The sequence below is a fragment of the Manis pentadactyla genome, chromosome 1 (assembly GCF_030020395.1).
Source record: "Manis pentadactyla isolate mManPen7 chromosome 1, mManPen7.hap1, whole genome shotgun sequence".
NCBI lineage: Eukaryota > Metazoa > Chordata > Mammalia > Pholidota > Manidae > Manis > Manis pentadactyla.
The window spans coordinates 109,622,138-109,641,609 of record NC_080019.1 but is presented as its reverse complement, the minus strand read 5'-3'; the positions used below and the strand labels follow the sequence as shown (position 1 = coordinate 109,641,609).

The window sequence follows — 19,472 nt, the reverse complement described above, 5'->3', positions numbered from 1 at the left end:
AGGGATGACTTCCTTGAAGAGTAATAATGCCTTAAGCAAAGTAGACCTTCAAACAAGGTTGAATCAGAGTTCACCAAATGAGACAGGGAGTCAAGAGTATTACAGACAGAAGGAATCACATAAACAAAGGGATGGTGATTTGCAACTGCCTGGTCACTTTCAGAAACTACAAGCATTTTAGTATTACTGAGAAGAATGTGGGCTGGGAAATGGGCCAGATGAGTATGGAAAGGTCATAGGTCACAAGAGTTTTGTAAGTCATTCTAAAGAGCTTGGTCATTATCCTGTAGTAGGTGGGAAGCTGTAGGAAGGTGGCTACTCAGAACTGAGCTTCAGAATGGTCACTCTGGCTACAGTGTGGAGATTAGATTAGGAATGTAACAAAACAGGTTACAGAGTAGAATTAAGAGATTGTTACTATGGTTTTGGAAGGATGATTGATGAGGGCTAGATCTAAGATCAAGGTAGGACAGATGGAGAAGGGAAGGATGTATGGAGAAATATCTGGGACATAACACTTCAGGATCTGGTGATTGATAGCACATAGGGGATGATGAGGAAGTAAGAAAAATGATACAGTTTATATTTATGTCCAGGTATGTGGCCTGGATGACTGAGGAAATGATGGAGTGGAGGGATCCTTATTCCCCTTCTCTTCAGGGTTCCAGACGGGACTTTTGCTGCTCTGGCTGAGAAGACAGAGGCTGATACATTTATAGACTGTTTTCTCCAAACACAGCATCCTGATGGAGGAGTGACTAATCTCCAGGTTAGAGGGACCAAGTCTGACAGTTAGGGGCCACGTCTATCTTTGGGTGAGTGTGAAAGTCCCTGCTCATATCTGGCACAATTTTCTTTTTCATCCTTTTGGACTTGCTTTTGTTCAGGCCTCGTGTGCCTTGGCTTTCTTGTCTCTGGAGAGTAAGCTCCAGTTGGGGAGGGGAATGTCTACCGCCTGAAACTAAGTGGATTAGTTAGGGCCTTTCCTGCCAAGTTGTCTTCAATGCTTGGGGGAAGGAGTACAGTGCTCTATTTTGGGCTTTAAGCCTAAACACCAACCTTCATCCTTGTACTTTGGGAGTTACTGTGTCACTACTAACAGAGCTGATATTTCATCTCTCTTTGGTTCTTTGTGTCTATTCTTTATGAATTTTTTTGAAAGAGGGCAGGAGGAGAAATAAGGAAATGAAGGCCAGTACACCTCTATGAGATCTCAGGAGGAAGAATGAGTCTGGGGCATGGCTATCCATTCAGTTTTGAATATGTGGGATGCCCAACATATTAAGTATAGAGCAGGAATTTGGATTTATAAGTTTGAAGCAGATCTAGCCTTGGCATGTTCTGGAAAGGCAGTATGTTTAAGCTCTGTTGAGGCAGTCTTGGCTTCAGTACCCAAGACAACATTTATAGATGTTGACAACGGCAAGAGTAGGTATGTGCAGTCTTTAATACATATACAGGGGACATTGTTCCTAAATCATTCTGGAAATGGAAGTTATTAATAAATCCACAATGCAAATCCAAGTATAACAAAATATCTTGTATAAAAAAAAGATTTTCAGTTGTCCAATAGAGCTGTCTTTTCTCTAAGCAATAGTGAACACAATATAACTATTTCCAGCTCCTCATTTGGATAATTTCTTAAAGTTTGATATTGGGGACTTACTCTATTGCTCATCAACAAATTAATTATAAGGCTATGTATACACAAATATGAATATAAACAGTAAAATGTACAAGAAAGATTTTTCTCCTTGGCCTTCACCCATTTAAATTCAGATTCCCCTGGTATTTAGCCTGCAAGGAGAAAAAGTATTCAGGTTAAGGCAGAGTAAAGGCCATTTATTAATTCATTTGTTAATTTATTTGTTAATAGTTTTAAGTCTTCCTAAGATGAAACACACTATGCTGAGTTCTGGTGGTACAAAATGAATGAGACATGTTGTCCTGAAGTTGCTGGGTGAGACACCATTCATTAGGATGCACAGGGATGCATGGCTCTGAGGGTGGTTAGAGAGGAAAACTAGGGAAGCAAGTGAATGTTCTGGGGGCCAATGGGCCAGAGGCTCAGGTTTTTGAAGGATCACTTTGCTAAGTGAATAATTTGCCTACTTTATCATGTTTACAGACTTAAAGAATTATTTTTAAAGAGTATTGTTTTAAGAACAGCAAGTGAATATGAATCAATTTTTTCTTATGAATATTTTAAGACTATATTTTAAAAATACATTCAATCATAAAGTAATTCTTATGAATGTATTCTTTTTAGCAGTATTTTAAAATCTTATTTTTTTTAAAAATCTAAGCTTCCTAGGGAGACTTAGTCTCTCTAAAAATATATTCTTATGATTATATTCATAGATATATCTTTCATGACTATGTGTGTAAATACAGTTTTCTAATAGATATACAACAAAAATTTAGCATTTCAAATGGGAACTTTTCAGTTCACACTGATTTTTTTCAAATCCTTTTTAGAGTCATTTGCTGTTTTGTTAACATTTTTAGCATCACTGAGATTCTTATGGCAAATTCTATATTATGACTACTTTGATAGATTTGTCAACTTTATCAGTTAAGCAAAATTTGTTTCTTTGAAATATTCATAAAGTTACAATAATTAATTTTGGACAGGGATTTTTCACAGCTTCTTGAAGATTTTGTGAAGTTTTAAACAGTTTTTATTTTGTCCTTATGAACATTATTTACAAAATGTTTAATTTCTCTCTGCACTGGTTCTGTTATTGCAACTGGAGGGATCTGGGTAAGAATGGTGGGACCCTCTGTGGGGGGGAAATTTGAAGAGAGGAATCAGCATAATGCACAGTCTGGCAATCCTCCTAATTCATAGGACTATTTAGGGTTACAGTCATCATACAGAGTTTTTGGTACATAGCTAAATTTGGTAAATTCATCAAAATGATTGACTAGAAATGAATTTTTTTGGTATATTGGCTTCAGATACATTGGCTTTCACTGTATTGGGTGTTCAGCAGATTGGTAGTAGATAAATCATCCCAGGGCTGTGATGTATAACCATGGAGGTGGTTTAGAAGGCTGCCAGTTCAAGGGCATAACTTGTTTCGGCAGCAATGGCTAAGGGTCCTGAACTCACTGCATTGAGTTTCTGATGAGCAAACAATTGAGAAGGGGAAATATATCCAGGCAGAAAGTGAGAGAATAGTAGTTGAGTATGGTTGGATTCTAGGTGGGTAGGGGATGGCAGGCAGCAAGCTGGTTAGATGGGGAAGGGCCAGAGATAAAAGATCTTGTATGTCTTCTGAAGTTAGAAGAGCCATTAGAAGAATTTAAGCAATGAAGTGATATGATTGCATTTGTACTTCAGTGAGATCACTCAGTTTAGTATGGGTGGTTATTTAGAAAGATTTATGTCTAGAGGCAAAGAGACTGATCCCAAACACCTCCCATGTTTCAGGTAGATAAAGAGGGGTTGAAGAAGAACAGTGGCAGAGGAGAGGAAAAGTTAGATCTGGGCATCGCCTGTGTCCAGAAGTAACAATTAAATCATGGGGTTAGTTAGACTTTAGGTAGAGAATCAAAAGATAGCTCGGGTGCTAGAACATGTGGGGACAGGAAGACAAATCTGGAAGGTGAGGGGCACTAGAGGGCATAGGAAAGAGAAGTTGGATCAATATGAGTAGAAATGAAGAATTATGTGTGTCTGACACAGGGGAGATGCTTTAGAAGCTTAAACCTAAGACTTAACATACTGAATAAATATTTATACCTCTCTGGCCCAATGAATACTGAGATGTTCAAGAGTTACAGCCAGACTACATTCACCTTTGGAAGTCCAGTCTCTTGCATTTATCAGGCTTACAAAATATGTTCCTTTAATGTAATGCCTATGGTGCGCTAGGTTGTGAGGTAGCCAGCAAAAGGAGGCTAAGTAGCCAGTTAAAACCAGGTAAATCAGAAAACCAAGGCTAGAACAGGCTCCTGACTTCTGTCTTCCTGTCAGTGCCCATTGGACTTACCACCAACAAATTTACTATAATTTCTTCTGGAAAAATTTTAAGCTTTCAGGCACCGAGAACTCTAGATTCCAGACTTCAAGGAAAAGTTCCTTCTGTTAGATCCTATGAGGGTGAATCTGTAGTGCAATGGATTGCTGAGTGCCAGAAGAGCTAAAATGAACAGTTCCTACATCTTTTTGCTCAGAAACACTCAAACTGTTATTGTATATGGCAGAGCTGGGAGTAGCATTGATTAAAACAGACATTGTTCTCCCTTCTGTTCACCAAAGTCTTCGACATATTTGAGGTATGCTTCTTTGCATGTATGCTATTAGTTCCAGATTTCATGGTTTTTCCTGGAGCTAGTAGGTATATATTTACATGGTACATTTTGATTAATTATTCTTTTTTCAACCTTTTAAAGATGTATATGTCATTGGGGGAAATGTGCTTTTGAGTTTAGGAACAAATGATAGTCACTCTTAATACAATCATTAACATGAGGGGTTCTGTCCATGAATCTAATGTTACTGTTGTCAACCTATTAATCTACAGGACTTTCCAGAAAGTCTTATAATATTATTTTATGGATAAGAGACTAAGGATGAGAGTAAAATTATGGAAAGAAAAGTAAGAGTTTTTTCTTTTTAGTCCTAAATTTAACTTATCACATAATTTTCCAATGATATTCTAATTTCTAATTCTTATTTATTTTTACCTGATCTGCTAGCATATTAAATTTGATAAAATTCCTTAGTGGAAAATATAGATGGAAACATAAAATTATTTAAATAATATGTAAGTTAGGGTATCTTCATAACCTAATAAACCTTTGAGAAGTATTACCTTTATATTGATCACATTATTTGGCTCTAGTGCAACAATGGTAGAAATAAATAACAAAAAATAACTAGAATGACTCTATATATGAAAATGAAAACAGTGCCAAAGAACTCATGGATCATAGAACAAAACATAATAAATTAGGGCATATTTACCACTGAATGATTAAAAAAACACTATAGAGCGACTAGTGGGATGCATTAAAGCAATACACAGTTAGAAATGTATCATCGTAAATGCCTATATTAGATAAGAAGAAAGCCTGATAATTAATGTGCTAAGCTTCTAACTTAGGGTGTTATAGAAAAGATTAATAGAACATATTAAAAGAAAGTATAAGGAAACTCTTACCAAGTCAGAAATAGATGGGATGGCAATATCCTTAATATGAAAAATAGCATAGAGGAAATATCTATAGTAAACTTGATGCTAAATGGTGAAATGTTTAAAGAGTCCCCTTTATAAGCAGGAACAAAGCAAAGATATTCATGTATTTTATTCATGATTTACTAGCAAGAATATTAAGTCAAGAAAAATAAATGAATGGCATATTTACTGATAAAGAAGAAATAAAATGTATTTTCATCAGTATTATAATTATGAAGAAAATAAAAAAGAATTTATAGATAAGTTATTAGAATTAATAAGAAAATTTAGCATTGTTGAAATAAAGATTGATATGTACAATTTGCTTTTCCATATATCTGCAAAAGTAGAAAATATAAAAGAAACATTGAAAAAAGAAAATACTTAGAAATAAATCTAATAAATAAATCTAATGTGTGTGAGTTCTCTTTGGAAAAATTATAAAATGTTATTGGGAGACATTGGGGAAGACAAATCAATGTAGAGATTAATTATATTCATTCAGAGAAAGGCTTGGTGACATAAAGTTGCAAATTTACCATAAATTAATGAATAGACTTAATAAAATTCCAGTAAAAAAAATCTCAAGAACTTTTTTGTGAAGTGCGGCAGGTGTGACTTGACCAGCTGCTTTAAAAATTATAGGGAAATGCAAACATTTAAGTATAGCCAATATTTTCTTGATCACAAAAGGAAAAGGTGGGTGACTTGTCCTGTCAGATATCAAGATATATTGTAATGCTAAAGTTGATAAGCTCAAGTGTGGTATTTTTCTGAGGTAGACAAAGTTGACCAGTGAAGCATAACAGAGATCCCAAAACACTTCCATGCATATAAGGAAATCTACTAGATGATACATGCATGCTTTCGGATCATTGGGGAAAGGATAAATTATCCAGTAAAAGGTGCTGGGGCAACTGATTATCCATATAAAAAAAATTGGATTCCTATTTTACAATGCACACAAAAGTCAACTTGAGATGATTAAAGACTTAATTGTGAAAGGCAAACCTGCACAATATTAAGGAAACTGTATGGGAGCACATCTTACTGAACTTGGAGTAGGAAAGGATTTCAAAATGTTCAAAAACTCGCTAATTTAGAACACCTTAAAATTTAGAATATGTGTTCATGAAAAGACATCTTGAAGAAAGTGAAAACACAAGTAATGAAGTGGGAGAAGTTATTTGCACACAATAAACAGAGGGTTAATATAGACTTTATAAAGGCTTTCTACCAATCAATAAGAAAAATATGAATAATCTAGTAGAAAAATGGACCACATATTTGAACAGGCACTTCACAGAACAGGACTAAGGAAATAGGTTTACTCTTATTACTAATCCAAGGAATAGGAATTAACAGCACAAGACCTTCTGGATTGATGAAAATTAAAAATCTGAAAGCACTAGGCAAGGCTGTAGAACAAAGGTGTTACATCTACAGCTGCTTTGGAAAGCAAGGGTGTTACCCAGTAAAGTGGAAGCCGGGCATACTTTCGAAGCAGCTATTTCCAAGTTAAATGTATATCCTAAGAAATGTTTATACATGTGTATAAGGAGACATCCACAAGGAGTATTATAGCAGCACTATTGGTATAAAAGAACTAGAAATAATGCAAATGTCTATGAGAAGTAGACTGAGAATAAATGGTAGTATATTCATACAATGGCATATCACACAGCCGAGAAAATGAGCTATAGCTACTCACATCAGCACTGATAAATCATAGGAACATAATGTTTGGTGAAAAAAGCTAGTTGCAGAACAACTCATATGGCGTGATTACATTTGTATAAATCTCCAAACATTCAAAATTAAACCATATATCGTTCGAAGATTCAAACTGGATAAATTAATGAAGAAAAGCAAGGGAATGATAAATACAAACTCAGGCTGGTGATTATCTCTGGGTTGGGGCTGGGGTAGAGAGGAGGAGGATGTTAAGGAAGCGTCCTCAAGGGCTTCAACAATTCTTATTTTTTATTTTTTAAGCTTAATGAAGGGTACTTGGGTGCTTATTGTATCATCATTCTTTGTATGTGAACACACGATCAGTATTTCTTGATATCAGTTCAATATTTAATAAAAACAATCCGAAGGCTATTTGATCAATGTCCTTAGACAATAATCTCTCTCTTCTTTAAATTCTAAATGAGTTGTTGCTGTTATTAGTTGTTTTGCCACCTGTGATTTAGGGATTAAAGTAACTTCACCTAACAAAGAAGTTTGTTCAGAGAAGAAAAAGTATCCCTTCATATTGCCGGGTGTGTGTGAAATGGACGGTAAGAATAGAAATCAGTGTTTTGCATATTGCAGATGATCAGAAAAAGGACTGGTTTTGAATTCAAAGAATTAAAAAAAAAAAGGTAAAATGGATTTCAAGTTCCCTTGAGCTATAAAACATCTGGTTTCAGAATTTTTGGTGTTTTCCTTACACTTAGTTGCTCTGCCTGTCTGTAAGGTAACTCCTGATGCACCACCACTTGAGGACTCCCGGGGAAGCCAGTGCTCTGACAGGTTTGGCTCTGGTCTTGGGAAGAGACAGGGTGCCGTGAGGAGCTTCGGCGGCCTGGCCCTGGGACGGCAGCAGGAGCGCAGCTGGAGAAGCCGGGCACACAGAGGCCAGGATTGCAGAATGACAGGAAACTGAGGGTAGAGCAATCACTAGCACTCTGGGTAGTGCTGCCAGACAACCTAGTTAATTTATTTCCAAATAATTAACTTGAGGACTCTAATTATCTAGGTTCATTATCAGGTATCCTCACTTTCATTATCCACATGATTACTGTCACCAAGAGCCTCTTAAGCAGAGCAATAGATGCCATTCAAAGTCAGTTTTGAAATCTGGGTCTTCTCCTACAAGAGTCTGGGAGGTAGGCAGGGAAGATGAAGCTGTGGTCATGGAGGAGGTACAGACAGATGAACTGACATCAAACTAAAGGTGCTGGCTTAGTAGCAGATTCTATTGCTGGACTCATTGACTGTTTGCCATTTGCTTTGACTTTGTAGGCCACAGCCATGCAGACTGATTTCACAAGCCTTGGCATCCTCATCCCATAAATAAAGCTTGCTGAACATGATTTACTTATAATCAATATTTTAATTATTTTCAATCTCATAGTTACTTAAATCATACTTTGAAAACAAAAAAAAGGAAGTGCTAATTTATGAGTTTCATAGAATCTTACTGGTGTAGAATATGAAGCTAATTATTGGCTCCCTTTAACTATAGAAATATTGCCAATATATCATATTCACATGTATATTATATCCTCTAATAGGCAGTTTTCAGCTCTTTTGTAACACAATTTTTCTCTTGTGGGCTTGGCTGTCAACTGCTGCTCTAAATACCTCATCTCTGACAAGAGCCTATGTTAGCTGTAGGTTGCAGGGGAGAGAGTATGGCCTTGGGTTCAAATTCTGATTCTGTCTCTGGGGAGGTGTTGGACTCTTGGAAGTTATTTGAAAATCTCTGAGCCTCAGCTTCCTCATCTGTAAAATTCTTGTTTTATAAATTAAAAGAACAGTTTATGTAAAAAGTACAGTATGCAGTAATTGCTTCTGAAATGTTAATCCCTTTATTTGTAATATATATATATATATGTATTTAATTAAATTATTCAAGGAGAATAAACAGAAGGTGAAAAATATTTGTTCTGATGAAACCTTCAAAATCTCAGGAGCGCTGGCCATTGACAGCCACCACATGGCTGCAGGGCAACAAAGTCTTGGTCATTCTGCCATCACTGGCAGTGGGCTTTGTTTTTTAAGGAAATGAGATTCCATACAATGTATGGAATTTTGAAATGACGTATGAAATTTTAGTTTTTTAGCACAAATCTGGTTGAAGATTAGCTCAGTTGGCTTGGAAGCAAATGAAAAGTAACTTGATTAAGCATTGAGAAAAAGCATGTGAAAGCCTGGAGATGCACAAAGAGAGTAAATTTCCAGTCCATCTGCTTGTGTCCTGATGAGCGCTGGGGCTTCATTCAAACACTACTTGCCTTATGGGCTATAATTTTACTTAAATGTCGTTTCATTACTTTTCCATAATTAAGATAATGTAACATATTACAAAGCATTTGTAAAGTGGAAAAGTGAAAAGGATACTTTTCCTTCCAGGCCTTTTCCTGTGTAGATATATTTTTTGTGGTTTCAGTCAGAGTTTGTGTGCAGTTTTTCACTTGATTTTTCAGTTAATATTATGTCAAAGCATTATAAGTGTTAAGTGATATATTACATTCCAGGATTTATTTAACAGAGTTTCTATTGTGAGTATGAAATTGGTTTCCACATTTTTGTTGTAGTATATAGTTATTGTGAAGACAATTTTACTTTCAGAATTTTTCAAAGGATTTTATTATAGGGAAATACAGATTTTAAAAGGATAAATAAAGGTACCAGCTCTCTAAACTACATTTAAGTAAACCTCCTTCAGGTCCTTCTTCTTGTGTCCAGCTCCATTTATTAATCCTGATTTCTATCAGATTCTGCAGGCAGGTGAGCCTTGCTTAAATTTCAATAAGCTGGTATGAGCAGTCATATTTAAAATTTAGCTTTATCAAACCCAAATAATGGTACAAGATCAATGAGAAAGACAGAGACACAGAAGAAAACAAATGGAGAGAAACCACATATGTAAAAACGGCCAGAGCATTTTATGAATGCATTTTCTCCCTAAACCCAAGTGGGAGGGTTGAACTGAACTGTGTAATTGTCATTTTGTCTTTTATTAACACTGCCTTTGCCCTTTAATCTTTTTCCTTCTTTACCCCTTTCTCCCCTACCCCAGGCTATTCTTCCAAAGACTTTGAAGGCCCATGGACTTGCCCTCCTCTTTTCTTTCTCTCATAGCTTCTGCTTCCTTGCCTGCCATATGTTCAATACCTTGAAATGCTATTTTCATTATTTTAATTCAGTATTTATTGAGTATTTACTATGTTCCAGGTACAGTGGTAGCTGCTAGAAATTAAATGTAGTAAAACACAAAGTCTGTGCTGGTCAAGAGGATAGTGGGAGGTTCTGATTAAATGAATATCTGAAGGCAGAGCTGGAGTTAGCTCAGTGGTGAGTGGTTGTGTATGTGCATGAGTGAAGGGCATTTCTGACAGGGAACAGCCTTTGCAAAGCTGCATGGTTGGAGTGAGCATGGATGGTACAAGGAGGAGGAAGGCCAAAGTGTCACAAATATAGAGCCCACCTATACTGACACTTGCAAAGCATAAAACTGAGTTGCCTAGTGCTTTCCTGTTGGCATCCTGACTGGGTAGTAGGTTAAATGATTCTGAAAAGCACCTAGAGCCCCAGTGATTTACCTTTTCTCATCGTGTCTGTAAGATGAAGAGGTCCGGCCACTGGTCCATATAAACATCTTAGAGGATGTTGGTCCAGGGGCTCCTTTCCTTACAGTGGAAGTCCTGGAGGAATGGCGAAAAGACCTGGAAGAGGTGCACACTCAAGTTAAATCCATTGTTTAAATTTTTGGGAACTCTGTATCAAGAGCTAGTAGCTCTCAGTGCGCTGACTCTTTTAAGTAAGACCAAGTTTCTGTTGCTGTAGGGCAGCAGTTCTCAACCCCAGCTGCACTTTAAAATCAACTGGGAATCTTTTAAAAAACGTGGAAGCATGGTCCCTTCCTCAGAAATGTGCATTCAGTTTTTAAAAAGCCTCCTAGTTGTTTCTAGTACACTGCTAGGATTGAGAGCCTCTGCCTTAGGGAAACATGGCTTTCTAATAGATGTTAGCATCATGTTCCTCCAATATGTCTAATCCAAAAGTATCATTTTGGTGTGGTTTCATATTCTCTAGTACACTATATTTTTCCAAAACTTTGGTTCATATCTGGGTACTAAATTCTATTTCTCCTTTCCTCTTCAAACCGTTTTCCTGGATGCTGACAGATGTGACAAACTGGTGACCAAACATCATCTTTTCAATATACTCTACTGGTGATCAAGCTATGGGTTCATCCCATGGTGGCTGCATCTCAATCTGGGAAAAATCAAGCAGCCGCTGAAGCAGATGCTCTCTGGCTCCTAGAGGCCAGGTGTGTAGGATTCAGAGGCAAGATGGTAAAGGAATGTTGTATTCTTTTGTTTACGACATGGCTTAGGGATAAGGTTTTTCATCTCTAATCATAGTACAAAAATTGCTAGCTATTACTATTTATTTTCTACATAATCACATTTTAGGGAGTTAGAAACATGAAATATCTTAGAAATATTAAGCACAAATAAATGTTAAAAAATGATATTTAGCAAATAGAATTAAGGAAGGAAGTAAGGCGACTCCTTTATGGATTCACTGTCACTTATGACTTTCCTTTTGGTTAAGGACAATATTACTGGTAAGCATGAGACTGGAAATAATATTTGCTACTATATATTCTATTGGCTACTACATGCCAGGCACTTTGTATATATAATTTATGCATATATCATGAGATGTATATACATATGTCTATGTTAAATTATGACACTCCGCAAGGTGGATAGTGCTATTATTTGAAGATTACAAATGATGCTTCCAGGATATCGAGATACTGGCTCAGATTTAGAAAAGGTGGAGTCACGCTTCAAAACAGTGTCTTCTTGCCTCCAATTCTTGTGATTTCTGGAGCACATTATGGCCTAGCCCAGTGAATCTCAAACTGTGATGTGCATATAAATTACCTGGGGATCTTGTAACAGTGCAGATTCTGATTCAGTGGGTCAGGATGGGGTCCAAGATTCTGCATTTCTAACAAGCTCTCAGGTGATGCTCAATTGAAGATCTGCAGAAAACACTGAGCAGCAAGGGCTCAGAGCATGTACTCAGTCAGTGACTGGTTAGAGGCCCAATTTTGTCACTAACTAGCTGTGTGGCCTTGAGAAAGTCATTTAACTTTCTAGGGTTTCCCACTCCACTTAGTTGATTTTAATCTGTAACAAAGAATGTTTGAAACAGGTAACATGTAAAATTCCTCTCAGAGCCAAAATTTTGTGATTCAGTAAACTGAAGAATGAATCTAAGCATATTTTAAGTCACTGTGTCTGACTTTCTGTTATAGGTCTGGGAATAGATCTCCTTCTATGGCCCCAAGGATCAGCATCAGAGACAGAAGGAACAGAGACCGTGGGAAGTAGTAGGAGTTTGATAACCAGCACAAAGGCAAGAAGTCAAACTTCCACCCTGTTTTCCTAGAATAAATGGTTGGAATGAAAGGGTACACCTGGACAGATAACATAGACAGTTTTAGAAAAATTCTGAAGTTGAATCTGCTAGCTCTTTAAGTGACTTGGATCTGGGATATTTAAACTTATGTTCCTTTTAGAATCCCTTTAAAACCTATCAAATAGAATGGAGATTAAATCCATTATTAAAACTGTCAGTCTTTGGGATATAAGAATGAGTTTAATCTAAGTTGAATGAACTACTTCCTAAGTATAAGGATCGGTTTAAACTTTCAAGAAATTAGTTCACCATTGAGCCTGGCGGAATCTTCTGATCACTTTTGTCACTCCTAAAGGGTTGGTGATGTGGAATAGACAAAGGAAGAGAAGTGACACACTTTGAATTAAGGTAAAGCAATAAATTACTGAGCTCCTCTCCTGTTACTGGTTACTAGCCAGCATTTAATAGACACACCGTACATATTATAAATGCTTTGAAATCATTCAGAGTGGAAGGGCTGCAGTGATTTCAATACACAGGATGCTTTTCAGTCTGTGTGACATTGTTCTAGCATTACATCCTTGCTCTGTTGTTTTAAGATGGTAGGGGAGGGAGGAGATGAAGGATGTATTTATTCTAATTAACTGTCTAAAGCTTGTTGGGAAGGACTTCATGAGTCCTCAGGTTAGTCCCATAAGTGGATTTGGAGTTTCTCCACTCCAGTTTTCTTTCAGAAAGACAAACTGTTATTTATAACCTGCTAAGTTCATTATTAGTTAAAATGAAAGGGAGAAGTCTGCTTGAAAGACAACAGTATAAATGTTCTGCAGAGGCTGAACAACTTTCCAGGCTTCAAAGAAACCCCCAGAATATGTAAAAGGAAGCTGGCTTTGAGGTGCTCTCAGCCCAGAGCAGCCTTCCTGAACTCCTCAATTACCTCAACCCTGCTCGCTTTATAAGACAAAGAACATCTCATTTGAATTGTGATTAGGAAAGTGATACAGAGACAGAAAAAAGGCACTTTGTACAATTTTGTGTTTGTGATCCATGGAGAAGAGGTCTGTGCTTGGGGCTGCACAGGGCTGTGGGCAGGGGAGGAGACTGAATGTAATTCCATCATTCAGTGACCTAGGTATTGGGAGGAACCTGGCAAAGCCAGGAGTCTATGACTGCAGATGAGTATGATCTGAAAGCCAGAAGCCCTAAAAGATGCAATCTCTGCCTGGAATGAAAGCAGGGAGTCAGTGAGGATGTAACCATCTCTTTGTCTCAGGAATTTGTACAGGGCCCCTTTCCAGTTTGCGAGCACATACTTCTGGGTTTCTACCTCCTCAGTTCCTGCTTTCTCTGTGCCTTCTTTCCCTGCCTGGTGAGTGAGCTCCTTCATTCCAAGACCATCTCAGACATCACCTTTTCTGTGAAGACTTCTCTGGCTCACATGAGCAGCTTCCTCAGCTCTGCCCCTGATTCTTAGTACTTACGTTTGTTAGAGCAGGGCACAGTCTCTCCTGTTTATGTGCCTCCCCTGATAGACTGTGGGCAGGGCAGGGCAGGGCTAAGTCTTACAAACGTTTATGGCACAATGCAGGACACACAGTGCCACACGGGATGTTTGCTGACTTGGTCCCCAAGTTTCTATTGGAAAACGGCCTCCTGCGTTGTGACTCGCTGCTGCTGGATGCAGCTGAGGCCTCCTTCCTGATCCTGCCCTTAGCTGGGGATGTTGCTCCTTCTCACTCCACTTCCCCCTCTTCCTTCTCCTCACTGCCGGGCTCCCTCTGTCTCTTTCATTGACTTGGACAGGCTGTTTCTGTAGCTTGCTGAATTACCATTCAGTAAGGTTTTCTGTAGCAAGGGCAGATGGCTTAAGGAAAACATGAGCAGGCCGGCCACATGGAGCTATTTGTTAGTTTGCCTCCTGGCATCAGCCCCCACTAATGGTGTAACTTTGGACAAGTTAGTTTAATATCTCTACATCTCAGTTTCCTCAACCGTAAAAATGGGAATAGCAACACTTGCCTTTCTGGGCTGCTTGGAAGATTAATGAGATAATATATACAAAAGTACCTAAAGTAGATGAAGGCACATAGAAGGCACATACTAAACATTAGTTAATTTCTTTTTTCCACTGTTATTAATTTTAAAAGCAAATGGATTGGATTTTATCTTTTTATTAAAAAAATCTAATTAAGTTGCTTTACACTTCTACAGTGAGACTATTGATCTATTTCCCCCTGTGGGTTAGTGGCCCTCCATAGAGGAAAAAGAGTTTTCGGAGATACTGAGATAATAAATCTGAAGTACTTCCTCACTCACATTAAGTGCTTATACCCATCCTGAGCCAGAGGAGCATAGAGACGGTGCTCCTGAACCCTGGCCATGCATTAGAATCATCTGGAGAAACTTCTAAAGAAACTTTTAAGAATACTGATCTTGAGCCAGACCAGTGAGAACTCTGGCAGGGGTGGTTTTACGGTGCAGCAAGGCGAGAAGCGCTGTTTCCGATACACAGGTTCTGATTTCAGGGAGGCTGAATTCTTATGGAGACTGCCTCTGCCTCTTGAAGGTTTAGCTGGAGAGTGACAGATCTGTGGGGTCACTGCTTGCCTCCCATTGGGCCGAGGCCTTGAGGTGACAGTGGCAGGCGTGAGTGGGATTTGAGGCAGGGACAGAGCGAAGCAGATGCAGTTTTCTAGTGTCAGGGCCTTGAGCTGCGCCTCTGGGATTGTATTCCTGTACTCTGCTTTGTTAAACAGCAAGCAGGAGCCGCAGAACTATTTAACATATAATGACATGCCTAACCTTGCCTAAAACTGTAACACTAATGACTTCACAGCGGCAACTTGAAGGGTCACTCTAAGCACAGAAATTAGGAATGCTTCTAATGGGTGAGAATTTGTTTTGCAGAAGGCAAATGATATCTTCTCCATAGGAACTGAACTGTTTTGGCTTCAGGGCCTTTGGAGGGAGAAGCCAAGTGAATGGTGATAATTTTAGACCTAGTGATTTAATTTAGAAAACACTGGTACTTCTTATTAAGCGCAACTGTATATATCTTTGGGATGTTTTCTTCTAACATGAATGACTTCACCTTTTCTACTTAATTCTAAGCCACTCGATTCTGCTTCTAAGACGCACACAGTCCGTGAGGAGTTAGACTGACACAGTGACATCTGCGCTATGGTGGAACTGTGCTTTCTGAGGTTGCTGCGCCTTCCTAGTAGATATATCCAATAGTTAACTTGTCTCTCTGTATCTCACTTAACCTCTCAGCTTGCTGAACTTGCTATCATTGGTCATTTCCTTCCTCTAAAAATGACTTAAAACCTTGATTTCAGGACTCCTTTGGTTCTCTTTCTCCCTCCCTAGCTGCTCATTCCACTTCCCTTTTGGATTCCTATTTCTCCATCCATCCCTTAAATGTTGGTATCATTTGGGGGGACTAACAAGTGTGGTGAAGTGTCTTGACAATGCCTCCTAATGGGAATGGAAAAGACCTTTCTTCCCCAATCTGATGCTTAGGAGAATGAGTAATAGTTCTGTTTGCCTCCCAGTTGTAGAAGTGAGGAAGAGGGGTGTCACTGAACACTCAGGCCTCTTTGAGAAGAACCAAATAAGAGAAGAGTGGAATCTCTGAACTTTTATCACAGACTGCTTTTCAATGGCTGGCTCAGCCAGGTACTGTGTCTTTCAGTGGGAGATAGGTGTCGGAGTCACTTGTGACCTCTGTTACGTGTGTGGACCAACTGTTCCTGAAATCATGATGGGTTTGACTTCTGCTTCGGGAAGACACAGCTCAAGTTAAATAAAGTACCTTTTCATCTGCCTGTGACTTGGCTCATTGAGCTTAGCAATTCAGAGCAATTGCTCACTCTCATTGAGCAATTGTATGATTGAAGTCAAAACATTTCTTTTTCCTCAGTGCTCCCACCTGTGAAAGGATGACTGAAGAGCTAAACTCTCTTCTTCTAGTTGACTCAGCATTCATCTCTTCATTCAAAAAGTATCTACTGAAGGTGTTACTATGTGGCAGGCACCCAGCTGGCTGTTGGGCATATATTGGTGCACACAATAGACATGACCCTTCTCTGATGGAGCTTATGGTATAGAGAAGGAAATGGGCAAGTCAGACAAGTGTGGGTGGGGGTTTTAAACATAAGATTGTTATGCAATAATGAAATAAGTTTTGTATCATATCTACAGTTGTAACAACATTCAGAAATGACTATATCAGGGCTTAGTTGAAAGAGCTTTGAAATTGGTTTCAGGTTGAAATCCCAGCTCTAAATGTCCCTGAGCCTCATTTTTCTCATCAAGAAAATTAGAGTAGTAGCAGATATAAAGAATCATCATGCAGATGATTTGAAATAATGTATATCATTGAGTAGGCATCCAATAAACATTAGTGCTTTCCACTTGGAGGAAATGGTAGAAAAACTTTCTTTTTTCCAAATTGGCCATACCAATATGTCAAGCTCTTTCCTTTTATAAAGTTCTATGAGGAAATAGAAAACACATTTCTACACAGTCTTTATTAGTCCACTATTCCATAATTCATTTCTTTATGAGCTTTTCAAGTGGATGACCACAATTGATGTTCAGTTTTATTCCTTCTATGCTACATGCTTAAAACCCATTTAATTGTTAAACATTCACTCTGTTGGCATCATGCATACAGATGATGTGAGAAAACCTGCTCATAACTTGCATATGCCTTCTAGATTGGTACAAGTGATAGATTTATGCTGAAACCATCCATCTCTTCTCAGTGAATGTGGTCTACTTCTTCAATTTCAGTTGAAAATTAAGGAAGGTAAACTATAATAAAAGCTTTTTAGGGAGAAGAACTAGAAATGACAATAATAAACATAAAGGTATGAGGTACTTCTCCAGATCTATATAAGTAATGCATTTATATGCATTGCTTCATTTAGTTCTGACAGTGATTCCTTAGCATAGCTCTGTGTTTGCCAGAAAAGTAATCTGATATTCAGAAAAATAAGCCAATTGTCTGAGGTTACATAGCTACTAAGCAGGAAAGCCAGAATCTCAGTCCAAGCCTGCCCAACCCCAAAACCCATGCTTTCTCCACCTGCACATGTTTTGCTAGGCAAACCTAGAAACAAAATCCATATCAAATGCCTAATAAGTTCTCAGTGATGGTGGCAACATTCAGTTAATTTCTTCATTGAGCACCACGTTATCCAGCACATCAAAGTTAGGGAAAATGAGGGTTGGTAGAAAAATATGAGTGAGAAAAAAAGCAAGAAAGTAAGGCACAGTGGTGAGTACCTGAGCAGGTGGCCCAGCTCGACCTTTGCCCCTTAGTGTGTGTGCCCCTGGGCAAATGTCTAACGCTTTTCTACCTCTGTTTTTGTCCTGTAAAATGAGGATTATAGTAGCATGTTCCTCAGAGAGTCTTTGTGAAGATTCAGTTAATATATATGGTGTGCTTTGTGATAAATGTGATAACATCATATATATCAGTACACAGTATATATATAACATGACTATATGCAAGTTAATACATATATCTATGTTAATATATGAATATATATGGCATTATATATAATGTATGTGAATTAATATATGAGATGTACAACATGGGAGGGATTTACATGTATGCTATTATTATTATTACCTCTTGGAAATGGGTTAAATATATACTAGAGTTGGAAGATAATAGAATCTGGATAAAGGTTCACACAGTTAAATATACTCAGAGCACATTCACGAATGTGATCTCTAAATTTTCACTGAGAGAATGGTAGAGGCAAGGGTGGTCCCTGGAAGCAGCACTAGCCCTGCCATTGATTAGTCTGTAATTGGGGTTCTTTGTCTCCTGGCCTCCTAGTCCTCATATATAACATGAGGGAATTAAAAGAGATGAATCTACGGTTCTTTTCTTCTGAAAAATTTTATTTTGTTATGCTTTAGAAAATTGCAATCAAGGTCTATTCCTATGAGTTATTTAATTTCTTATTTGTCTTTGTTTAGATATAATTTCTTTCTATTGTACATTCTGTTGATTTCTTAAATGAAGTGTTCAGTAATGTTCAAGGGAAACCTAGTAAAGTAGAGGGAGGAGAGAATAAGCACCAAATGGGAAGGCAAAATGAAAGCCCCTGATGATCCTTGAAAAGAGTTTCTAGGGACAGGCATTGTTACAGAGCTGGCCTTCTGGGGACAAACTTTGTTCTGTTGTCAGGGTCCCAACAGGCTCTTCTGCCTAATTTCTCCCCTCCCTAGGTTTCCTCCCCACACAGCCCCACCTCTAACCCGGTTGTCAAACCACCTCTCTTTCCCAAAGTGGAACTGTGATAGTAGAAATTTTAGGTGCTATGGCAGACTGGTGAAATATTTGGGGGCCAAGAAAATATGGTTTGTAGGTCCTGTTCTGTCCAACGGTGCTGGTCACTGAGTGAGCTCTAATTAAATTTGTCCTCAGCCTCTCTCAGTAGGTGCCCTGAACTAACTACTAATGATATGTGTACAATTCTACCTCGTGAGGAAACCAGCATTCTGAACTCGGTGTTCTCAGTCTCAAACTGAGTAGCTCAGCCCTCTCTTTTTGCCAGTGGGATAAATATTCCTTTGACTTATCCATGTCTTTTATTGCCAAGTGGAATAGTGTTAAGAAACCTTGGGACCTGGAAGCAGAGAAAACTGAGTTCAAGTTCCATTTCTGCCCTTTTGCTACCAGAATTACATTGGGTGCAAGTTAATTAGCTTCTTGGAGTCTCAATCTCCTGATCTATAAAGTGGGAATATTAATGCAATCTTCAAAATTTGTTGTGAAGATTAATGAAAATAATGGTCTGACATTATTGGTAACTTTTTATTTATATATAGTTATTTACTTATATAAAATAAAAATATTTCTTTATATATCCTACAATAGCTAGTATGCCAAATTAAGACCATTATCTAATTGAAGGGATTTGAGACAGAATTCAGAGAAATCATTGAATGACAGCATTTTAAAGCTGGAGAAGCTATCACAGGTATTCTAGGCCATGTGCTAATATTGAGATTTGGTGGGTTTTTTTTTTTGTTTGTTTGTTTTCTTGGATAGTTTTTTAAGCTACACATAAAAGGCATGGATCTAATTATAAAAGTAGGGTTTCACAA

At 38.0% G+C, this 19,472-nt stretch overlaps 1 protein-coding gene across 4 annotated transcripts in view; it reads right to left on the bottom strand.

The window, feature by feature from the left end:
- The window catches only part of KCNMB2 (potassium calcium-activated channel subfamily M regulatory beta subunit 2), a 224,935-nt gene that overhangs the window by 20,429 nt on the left and 185,034 nt on the right, over window positions 1-19,472 (bottom strand). For all 4 annotated transcript variants that reach the window (XM_036926782.2, XM_036926780.2, XM_057500139.1 and 1 more), the window contains one exon: window positions 10,505-10,627. In XM_036926782.2, the coding sequence (XP_036782677.1) occupies window positions 10,505-10,560 (56 nt within the window). In that variant the 5' untranslated portion in view covers window positions 10,561-10,627. The remainder of the gene's footprint in view (window positions 1-10,504; window positions 10,628-19,472) is intronic.